Raw genomic sequence first — 11,272 nt, 5'->3', positions numbered from 1 at the left:
CTTTCGGCGGGAAAACCCAGCGGCGGCGGCGGCGGAGCAGTGCGCATGCGCGGGCGGGGAGGGGGCCGCTCCCGCGCGGGCTGCGAGTGACGGCGGGCGGGCGCGCTCGGCGCATGCGCGCGGTGCCGGCGGGCGCATGCGCGGTGAGGGCAGAGCCGGTTTTGGCGCCGCCAGTCCCGCGTCCCCCCCTCCCGCGCTTCCCTCCTCGCGCGCAGCTCTCGCCGGAAGCCCCGCGGGAAGTCTCGCGAGAGGCGGCGGGCGGGCGGCGGTGGCGCTGCGTGCAGCTCCGGAGGGTCGCCTCAGCCGCTCGCCTCCCCGCAGCGCCTGGGCCCTGCCGCTCGCTCGCTTCCCCCGCCGCCGCCGCCGCCGCCATGTCCCGCTACCTGCGCCCCCCCAACACCTCCCTCTTCGTACGGAACGTGGCCGACGATACCCGGTGAGTGGGGGCGGGCGCCAGCGGGGCGCGGGGGCTGCGCAGGCTTTGGCGGGTTCGCTAGGCCGCAGGGGCGGCTGCCGCCGGAGGGGCGCGGGGGCCCTCCCGGAGCGAGGGGAGGGCGAGCGGCCGGCCTGCTCCCTTCTTCTGCTTTACCGTTCTCCCTGCCTTGCCTTCCGCGCCCTTCTCCATTTTCCTCTCCCTCCTCGCCGTCCCGCTCTATTTCCCTCCTCTCCACGAGGATCGGTTTCACAACAACGTCCAGAAAGAACAAAGCTGGGCCGCAAGAAAGTGAAACTCTCGCACCCGCCTTTGAGTTTGGCCAGCGGGAGATCGAGGCGGGCTTTGCCTGCCCGCCGGAGGGATGGCCGCCGCTGCCGGCAGTGCCCAGCAGCCGCCGGAGCTCTGGGTGCTCCTTGGAAATGCCGCGGTTGTTACTGGAAGGGAGCAAACAGCGCGGTTGCTGTGGGTGTCCCCAAAATTCTTGGCGTAGTTGGTTCCGTTAGCGTGGTAATTGCTGCCAGTCGGGGTGGAATGTTATTGCATTGAGCGTTATGTGCCGCGTCCTGTTAGGAGCCTCGCTATAGAGTGGGGGGAAGCAGTGCTTTTTCTCCACAATAATTGTATTGTAGCAAAATTCCGTAAGGACTAAATATATGCAGCAACTTGGTGAAATAACTCTTCATAGCGAATTGAAATAATTAAAAAGTGCGTATTGCACAGGTTCTTATTTATTGCTTGGATATTTTTAGTGAACTGCTAGATTTCTCTGTTTCTATTTTGCAGTTTATCTTGTCCCTTTTGTGTTTATCAGCTGTGAAACATTGATAAAGCATATTAGTATAGAATGCAGGTGTGAGTTAGAGAACTCTAATGTTGTTAATTATTGTAGAATTTGTACGGAAGTCCCTGTAAGGTCTAGTTGTATAAAATGCAAGCATGAGTTTTCAGACTTGCTGCCTGGGCAGCTTGCACCAAAGTCGTTCAGCAAATAACAGTACCGTGGGCACGATGGAATGAATTAGGAACCTTATTGCGGTCAAAAGTGTAAATAGCTTCAAATTATTTTTTTGTTTTTAAAGTGAATTTTCTTTCCTCTTTCTGCTAGTTTATTTTACTGTAAGAACAGTCAGGGAGGACTGTTACTTCCAAACTTTTTAAAATAACGTGGGTCCCATTGAGGCTTTCACCATAAGCTCGGTACATTTGATGGTACATTATTCTTGGAGATGGTTTCATCGTGAGATCTTGATGTTGGTTCTGCCGTCGTTGACTATATGCACTGCAGCTTCTTTCCCAACGGATGAGAAAGAGAAATGAATAGTAGTAGCTCTTTCATACCACATAAATATGGTATTACATCAGTCGTTCTCATACAGGTTATTGTCCTCAAATGACACAAAAATACATGTAAAGAAGCTGATGTGATTAAGAAACCTCTCTGTTGAGGAGACAGTAGTTGTTCCAAGTATAGTTACAGATCTGTTCAACAGTGTTGTGCTCAGCTCTCTTAAAGCCACCTCTTTGGAAAAGCTATCCTAAGGGCATGAATGGTTGCTCACTCGAGTTTTGTTCTGTTTGATGTGGTTGTAAGTATTGATTATTCTATGGAAATGAGTTTGTGTGACTGGTTTGTTCTCCTACTGTTTCTTCGGATCTTACAGTTGATGTTTGCATGTTGCAAAAGCGTCGTCAAGAGTGACATGAGGTGCTTGAATAACGATAATTCTTAGATCCTTCTTTTCGCTTTCTGCTCACCTTTGCTAGCGCATCCTGCATTGAATTGACTAATACGCATCGCTTCTCAGTGTACACTTCTATTGTAGAGTTATACTGAACACTGGTTTCAAAATGCCAGGGTATATCGTAAGCATCCCGAGTCTTGAGTGTTTCAGAAAACCCTACTGCGTTGCTTAACAATGAACTGCTCAAACACTTTTCTCCCCAAAAATGTTTTGCTATATGCATCCTCTACCAACTGCTTCTAAAAAGATCGGTGATCGTATTGATTGTAGATTTTTCATTTTTATTATTATTATTATTATTATTATTATTATTATTATTATTATTATTATCATTAATTTGGTGGATGTTTTGTAACACCTTAGGTAGTGAAAAAACATATAAGATATTTGTGATATTCTAGGTCTGAAGACTTGCGCCGTGAATTTGGTCGTTATGGGCCTATAGTTGATGTATACGTTCCACTTGACTTCTACACTCGTCGTCCCAGAGGATTTGCTTATGTTCAATATCCTTTCTTCAGATGGCTGATTAGTGAGGGGTGTTGAAGTTTGAAATTCAAGTTTGTGTAAGAGGTAACAAATCTAAATGAAAAAGCAGTTTACTTTTGTGTTGTATCTAATAAGTGTCTTACTTACATTGTGGTGTTTCATTATTTTTGAAGATTAACTTCTCTCAATTGTTCTTTGCCTTTTTGCAAAACTTAAATCAAGTCCAGTAATCTAAAAGCTTGCTTATGTCACTGAAATTAATACTATATGATTTAAATGAAAATTTATCACTGACTCTAAATTGTCTAGCACGTTTTTATTATCACTGGTATGTAAGTAAACTTGTGCTTAGCAAACTGTGGCTGGTATTCGTTGTTAATTTAACAAATGGAAACTGGGATCACTTGATCAAAATCAGATTGTATAAAAAATGAGGTGAACTTCTTTCTTTAATATTGTCCCCTAATTTACTGTCCTCTGTTGTTGCCTCAGAATGTAAAGCTGTACAGTAATGGCGACCCCAAAGAGAAAGCATGAAAGAACCTTTAGAGTAGAGTTCAACAATTAAGGCAAGTAGACAAGCCAAAGACCTCTTAAGGATCAGGCTTGAAGAGAAGGGAGAGTTTGGGAAAAGAAAAAGTAAAGAAAAGCTGGAAGAAGGACAAGCCATAATGGGAGACAAAGCTTCGCTTTATCTACAAAAGGGGGAAAAGGTTGTTTTTCAAAGTAAAAGATAAAGCCATCTGTCATTTTTGGCCAAGCATCTCATGACAAGTCCTTCTGACAAGCACTTAAAGAGTTAAAGGTCAAGATGAAGTTGAATGGTGGCCAAGATTAAAGGAGTCATACCTGATGTATCCTACAGAATAACAGTTTTTCTTCTGTTTGTCATGTAAGCAGTCATTTGATGAATGATTCTGGTTTAGTCCATTGACAAAACCTGCAGTATTTCTCTCGTGAGCGCTATTGTAATTGTGGTCTTGAATGAAAGTGCATTCGTTCTTGGTTTATCAAGATGTATACCTACAACGTGATAGCTTAGTTTCTGCATAGATGATGATGCTGATGATGAACCGAGTTGCTACAAGGAGAAAGGGGGTTCGTTCTTTCAGGTCGCATAGCTGGAAGAAGGTGTCCGAATTACAGTAGTGGTCAATCTAGCGGATTAAAATTAGTAATATCTGTGTTACCGAACATCTGACCTGACTGATAGTGTGGGGGTTTTAGTGTATGCTTTTATCCCAGACTGTTGAAGGTCTGTATACATGTCCATGGCATTACATAATTTAAACTTAAAATCAGTTGGTGGAAAAAAGGAAAGCTTTATCCCAATTCTAAAATTAATAGACACGTGTTAATTTTTACTGCTGGTATGCCTAATATAATTTAAGCACTAGGGTTTAATTTTAATAAAGTCAATGTAGTGGAGAGAACTGAATGACCGTTAACAGATATATCTTGAAAAGGATACCAGTTTTTTTTCCTTGCATAAGTACAAGTGGGAGAAGAAAAAAGTTAGAGTATCGCATAGCAACTGCTTGCTGATGGATAAGTTCATGGTCATATTATGAGATTTTAATTTTATTATAGGAGTTCTCAGATAGCTGGTGGTTAATTTAAAAACATAAACTTACTAGTATGTACTGTAGCATGACCAAAAGAACTTTAAAAAACCCCAAAACAAAAAAAATCCTGTAAAATTAGAAAATAACTGATTTTTTTTTTTTTTATTTTAAATACCAAATCTGTAAACTGCTCAAATTCCCAAGTACCTTAACACTCACCACATTTGAAGATGTCCGTGATGCAGAAGATGCTCTCCATAATTTGGATCGAAAGTGGATTTGTGGTCGGCAAATAGAAATCCAGTTTGCACAGGGGGATCGGAAGAGTAAGTGCCTTGCGTGTATTTCATCAGACTGTGATTTTCGCTTTAATTTTTAGTGCCAGGCAACGTTACATGTGTTACTAATTGTTGCGATATGTTCTTATTTGTATATATAAATAGTATGTGGATGTTTTGCTTTTTATCCAGTAACTATTAATGGCTCATGTTAATTAAAACCAGGTAACTAAGTATAACGGTCACTTACCACAATCTGATTCTTGCTGCTAGCTGAAAGTTCTTCAGAGCTTTCTGTGCAGCTCTACCAAGCTTTCTTTGCAGAAACACAGTTGAAAATTCTCCCTGATAGCCCAGTTGTAATGTATTGCCATGTTTATATCGTGTTGAAGCGTGTTAGTGATTCTGTGTTGACATTTCCCAGTGCAGTCCAGTTTCCAGGATTGAGGTAATGTTTTCATTTTCATTTGCCTTCAGGATAAAAGTAAATTTCAAGGTATCTCAATTCAACACAGAGCAGAAGCCTTATTTTCTGAACAGGAAATTGTAAAGAGAACTTGCATCTTTTCCATCTGTTATTCATATACATATTCTTAATATGTAGATAGATACAGATATTATATAAAATGCTGTTGGTAAACCTAACACATACCCGTTGATCTAAAACGGGACTATAATACTCATGTGCAGCTTGGGAATAAAAACGCCTTAAATATCTTAGAGTTAAAGCTATCAAAGAAACAACCTAACTGTCTGGGTTTCCCTCAAATGCACACATTTAACTTTCATTGAAGCCAATGGAAATTATATGCTCTGAAGGACAAGCCTCTGTCCTGTATATAAACATTAGGATTTCTTCTAAGTTTCTGAACAAAAATTAACTGAATCTACCTTAGTGCTATAAACAGCGGCACTTAAAACATAAAAATTGTAGCCGTTTAGTACAGATAGTGTTCATTACAGCATGGCGTGTGTAAAATACTTTGAGCATGGTCTTTGGGTTTGAATGAGAATGGGATTTAATACAAAGGAAAGATAGCTGTGCTGCTTAGAGAAAATACAACAGAAGACTAATAAGTTCATTCATACTTCTTAATTATTATAATCACTAAGCTACAGAGTGGCCGTGCATTGTTGTACTGGCAGGGGGGTACTTTTAGAACCAAACTTCCCTTTGTGTGGCATCCACTGCTGCTTCTGTGTAAGCTGTCTTTTAATCATTAAAGACGACTGTGGATCAGGTGTAATGCGTGGTGCTGTGTAGTCAAGAAAATGGATGTTTAATTAATTCCCTGTTAGCTTTCACTTTTTGGGTAAATTCAGGAACGTTAGAATGTTTTAGTCATGGGTTTGGTCTGTCATACCAGTTTCCAGGTGACCTGAAGTCACCTTAGTTCTGTGTTCTGGTTTTATGAAGCATTAGTCATTTATTACTGTTTTTTTGGGGTGGTTTGTTTGGGTTTTTTTTCCCCTAGATTTATAACGCCCTCAAGGCTGCATTGATTTTTGTCCAGTGGTTAAAGCAGCAAAAAGCAAATGGCATACAGCAGTCTCTCATCTGTCCTTTTCGTAAACATGCCTGCTAGAATCATGAATTAGGCTTTCTGCTAAATACCAAATATATGGATTAGTAGTGTCACTAAAGGGAAAGTAGGGCATCTTTTTTAACTTAAAATGTTAAATATTGCTATTTTTTACAGCACCAAATCAAATGAAAGCCAAGGAAGGGAGAAACCTATACAGTTCTTCTCGTTACGATGACTATGACAGATATAGGCGATCTAGAAGTCGGAGTTACGAAAGGAGACGGTCTAGAAGTCGTTCTTTTGATTACAGCTATAGAAGATCGTATAGTCCCAGAAAGTAAGTGTAGTGTGCGTTTGGGTTCAACTGCACAGCAGTCTGTTGGAGGAGAAACACCACATTGACTATTTAATTGTTAAAATTTTGAATAATCATTTTCTATACTTACTTTGTAATTACTTGTGGGAGTTACGTATCTTGCATGCTACGTCAAATCAGAAATATTGAATGAAGTGATTCTGTGCTTCATTGGAGAATAACTAAAAGCAAATGCACAGCTTGAAAAATAATTTATTAAGCATTTGTGTACATACATAGGTATTTGTCACCGTTTACTTTTTCTGATGTACCTTTTTAGCAGTAGACCTACTGGAAGACCTCGTCGTAGCAGAAGCCATTCGGACAATGATAGGTAAAATACTTTTTACACTCTTTAAATTGAAAACTAGATCACTGTATTCCTTTAACTATAGGTTTAAAAAAAAGTTTCTCCTGCAAAAAACGGTAAACAATTTTTAATGTACTAGATGTGTAAGAATAGTGTTTTTACATTCAAATCTCCTCTCTCCCCTTTATTCTGATAGGTTCAAACACCGCAATCGATCTTTTTCAAGATCTAAGTCCAATTCAAGATCACGATCCAAGTCACAGCCCAAGAAAGAAATGAAGGCTAAATCACGGTCTAGGTCTGCATCTCACACCAAATCTAGAGGCACCTCTAAAACAGATTCTAAAACACACTATAAGTCCAGCTCAAGATATGAAAAGGAGTCGAGAAAAAAAGAACCAGCTAGATCCAAATCACAGTCAAGATCACATTCTAGATCTAGGTCAAAATCCAGATCAAGGTCATGGACTAGTCCCAAGTCCAGTGGCCACTAACAGTGTATCCATGTTGTTTTTAGGCATGTAAGATTCATTTACACACAGTTCAGTTTACTTAAATTATCAGGAATATGATGTTGCAACAGTGCTAAAAAATATTTTCTTTGTCAGTTTTCCCTGTAGCCGACAATGGTTAAAATTAAAACAGTGTTGAGAAGCCACTGAGAGAGAGCGAGAAAAAGAGAGAGAGAGAGAGAGAGAGAATGTCCACTTGGTTAAATGTCATGGGCAGCTACTGATTTGGTTGTGGTGTCTCTATGTATATTTTTGTAAAGATTTGCATTTTTAACGCTTAGATATTGGTGATGACTTGATTGATCGTAACTTGCAACATTGTCCTATTGAAAATGTCATACCCGTAGAGAAATTGGTACTGGTTTGTGCTGAACAGTTAAACCAACTGTTTAACTTGTTCTTTAATGCTAAAGTTTGTGATAAAACAGAAAAGTGGACAGCTGCAGTGCAACACTGACTGCTGTGAAATGCAGACGGGCGATTTTATGTTTCCTTGTTCGAAGGCAGGTTTCTGTGTTCTCCATGCCCACTGACACGAGTAGGTTGGTAAATGGAGCTCTATGGAGAGATATTTTTGAGATTTCTCTTTAACCCTGCCATCTGGAGAGATGGTACTAACATTGCACATACTACGTGGGGAGAGAGTTGGTCTTGGAAGCTCGTTCAGAGATTGTGCAGTGTCGTGACTTGTCAGGATAGAGGCTTCACTGCTTTTGACCTGGCTGCTAGTACTACACGTGTGAGGAAAAAAAAAAACCACCTTGAAATGGAAAATTAACTTCAGATTTCAGCAAACGGCAGAGCAATTAAATATAGGTTGTGTGTACATTTTATGCAGTTTTTGTATCTATTCTAAATTTTAGTGAGCAGTTAACCATAAAATTGCTTAGTTTTCCTGCTGTTAGTTACAAGTAGATTGTTTCGAGTTGTGTGTGTACAGTATATAAGAACTAAACTTTTATGCCAATGACTCCTGTGGTTAGTTGGTGTATTCATAGGTATAAAACTGTAGCCATCTCTCTTCCTGAGTAACAAAGGCTTGCTTTTACACATCAAAAAGTATTTGGTCAAGCAAGCCTGAATCACTTCTTCCTCAGAACGGATAGTGGTTTGGTTACAAGATTTCATTTTACTTAAGAACAAATGTTTGAAGTCGGATATGAACAAGAGCTGCATCTCTAGCTATTTAGTTTACCACTAATACAGTATATTTAGTAAATTGAATGTGAAAAATAACAAAACCAGTGTGTAATCTTACCAGTATTTCTCTAGAAGGCAAGATACTTTGTTATGAAAATGGCTTTTGGCGTTGTTTTTTTCTCTTTACCTTCAAAAGCCAGCATCAAACACCGAGTGTTCCTTGCTGTCTTATGTAGTAGCTTATAAAGACATTGACTTCAAAAAGTTCCTTTTTAGAGAAATGTTTTAGGTTTGGGTTTTAGTGTTTTCAGCAGGGCCTTTGAAGAAATGCAGATGGCTTTTAAATATCGGCAGTGGAACGTGCTTAGGGGGTTGATTCTAGAATCTTTGTACATTTGATAGTATTTCTAACTTTTTCTTTACTGTTTGCAGTTAATGTTCATGTTCTGCTATGCAATCATTTATATGCACGTTCCTTTAATTTTGTAGACTTTCCTGGATGTATAGTTTAAAAACAGCAAAAAGTCTATTTAAAACTGTAGCAGTAGCGTGCAGCTCTAGCAGAGGAAAGTTGTGGGATTAAACTTTGTATTTCCTTTCTTATAGAGGCTTCTAAAAAGGTATTTTTATATGTTCTTTTTAACAAATATTGTGTACTACCTTTAAAACATCGATGTTTTGATCAAAATAACTAAAGACCCAGCTTATTTTCTGCTTGCTGTAAATTTAGCAAACATGCTGTAATAAAAAAATGAAGGAAATACTGATCCACTGGAATTATTGTAGCTTTAGAATTTGACTCCAGAGCATGGTTAGGAGTAGAGCTATGCATCCCTTATGGAGTAAAATCCTTACTATGGTATTTCAGTAAAGTCAGGAATTTGTCATTTAATGTCTGAATAAATATCATTTCACATTTTTAAAGGGGTACTAGACAAAATAAGAATGATAAGCGTATGTTTTAGTCTAATATATTGAAATTTCTTTTCCATTAACTTTCATTATTGCTGGATGGACTGCCCTGTGGTTATAATTCAGATCTTATTAGCCAGGTTATGAACTACTTAAAATCAGCAATTGAAGATCCATATAGAACCAAATTTCTAGTATCACCTTACCGCTTTATATTTGCCGTATCAAAAACTGCGCCAGCGGTGGTTCTCTAGGAGGTGGTAAAACTTGGCTGATGACGTTTAAAGTTCGAGCGGCCTCCTGGCGCTTGCGGTATTTACAACTGGTTCTTCGTATGCCACCGAATGGAAACAACTCTGAAAAGCACCTAATTGCTTTGATAAACCCGCTCTTGCGCTTTGTAAGCTGAGCCGTGATTCTCTCGTAGCCGTCCGTAAACATGGCTTGTAAGGGCAGGAACCCCCACCCTTTCAGCTTTCTGAAACCAATATCGTCGTCACGGCTAAAATCCTACTTAGAAGTGGTCCCCCGACCGCGCGGTGGGAAAGCGTGGTTGTGTTTGTCGGCAGCCTGCAAGGGGCTGCTGGGACTGATGCTCGCGTTAGTCCGGCCAGAATTCCAGCTGGAGGGGAGGGAGGAGAGCATCCTTGTGTCCAGGCTGAGGTTCTGATTTGAGACTGCAGAGTAACAGTACCTTAATTAACTTGTCAGCATGTCCTTTTGTTGTGTGCCTCGACATGTATGTATAGCACAGTTTAAAATTTTTTTTTTTGTTTTGAAAATCCAATTCATTGCAAGTATAATGCAGTATCTGACAGTTCTGATGGTTCTTTCTTTCTCTCCCAGAGGTAGGACTAAACTTTGACTTGACTTGTGTATATGAACAAGCCAGAAAAGCCGAACACAAACCCACGATGTTTCAAGAGTGCATGAATAAAGATGTTGTCCTAGTTCTTGCTCCCATGGAAAAATTGTGAAGAAGCTGTTCTGTGGGCCTTTCAGTTGGGGACGAGTTAGCAGGATGTGGCCAAAAGGGCAGGGAATGTTTACGCATTCACGCAAGTCAAGCCACAGCCCATCTAGATAACATCTCCCTTCCTTGACGCAGGTATCCTAGGCCTGCTCTAAAAAAAAAGCAGTAGCCTGTCTTGCGCAAGCTACCTGCAGGTTATGCACAGCTGGAATGCAAGAACATACGCAGGCTACAAAAGATCATGTATAGGCATCTTTCTTTTGGAGTCTCAAGAACGGTGGGAATTATGTTTTTTCTGTGGTAAACTAGATTTTGTCATTCCTGCAAAATTTGTAGAATTGAAGTAGTGTGTGAAAATTCTGCTGGAAGTAATGGCTGTGCTCCAAAATATCTGCAGCGTATTGATTGCTCTCAGCAGTAATAGAAGGCTCTATTGGAACTTCTTTTTCACCAAAAGTCCATGCACCCAACCGGTAATTACAAATCTTAAATTTAGTGGTGAAGTAGCTGGGTGTTTAAATTAGGGACTATCATAGACTGGTCTCTGAAAGCTAAATGTTATCCTTTCTATGTCTTTTAAAGATGTTTAAATGTACAGTATAATGGCTTTATTCAAAGTGGAAATTTTCAATTCAAATGTTATTTTGAGCTCTCTTCTTGGAAAGAGCTGCTTTTTTTTTTTTCTTCTTACTGTTTAGTCTGGGGTAACAGCTTGAATTGTGTTCAGAGAAGGGCAGTTGGATTGCTGTACATCGCAGCACTGCTACTTGATTTTTTTGGCAGGGATGTTGCAGATTAACATTTTGAAGTACAAAGGGATAAATTTACACATTTTTAGGACATAATCACCCATTAATAATTGCTGGTTTTCTCCATTTATCTTGTAACTTGCTTAAAAAGTCTGTAGTCCATTGCTATAATATTTGTCTAAAGATGCTCTTACTGATGAGACTATTCTAGGAAGGGAAGACTATGTACCCTGTAGCGTGTTTGATCAAAAGATGCTAATGTTTTATTCATACACATCCTTTCTT

The 11,272-nt window shown here is 40.0% G+C and overlaps 1 protein-coding gene across 7 annotated transcripts in view; it reads left to right on the top strand.

The window, feature by feature from the left end:
* Positions 1 to 237: 237 nt before the first annotated feature.
* LOC309598849 (serine/arginine-rich splicing factor 10) overlaps positions 238 to 11,272 on the top strand; it is a gene marked incomplete at its 3' end in the record, with an annotated part of 28,942 nt that continues 17,907 nt past the window's right edge. The window contains exons 1-7 of one of the 7 annotated variants that reach the window (XM_082329847.1): positions 238 to 436; positions 2,580 to 2,686; positions 4,457 to 4,558; positions 6,211 to 6,373; positions 6,672 to 6,725; positions 6,898 to 6,999; positions 10,112 to 10,216. In XM_082329847.1, coding sequence (XP_082185973.1) covers positions 372 to 436; positions 2,580 to 2,686; positions 4,457 to 4,558; positions 6,211 to 6,373; positions 6,672 to 6,725; positions 6,898 to 6,999; positions 10,112 to 10,130 — 612 coding nt within the window. In that variant the 5' untranslated portion in view covers positions 238 to 371. Of the gene's footprint in view, positions 437 to 2,579; positions 2,687 to 3,163; positions 3,560 to 4,436; positions 4,559 to 6,210; positions 6,374 to 6,671; positions 6,726 to 6,897; positions 7,196 to 10,111; positions 10,221 to 11,272 lie in introns of those variants that run through there. The other 6 variants (XM_082329849.1, XM_082329848.1, XM_082329845.1 and 3 more) reach the window with 6 other exon arrangements.

The sequence above is a fragment of the Platalea leucorodia genome (genome assembly GCF_965183815.1).
Source record: "Platalea leucorodia genome assembly, chromosome: 18".
NCBI classification, from domain to species: Eukaryota; Metazoa; Chordata; class Aves; order Pelecaniformes; family Threskiornithidae; genus Platalea; species Platalea leucorodia.
The sequence above is the reverse complement of the archived record's forward strand: the minus strand, read 5'-3'. Positions and strand labels throughout refer to the sequence as shown.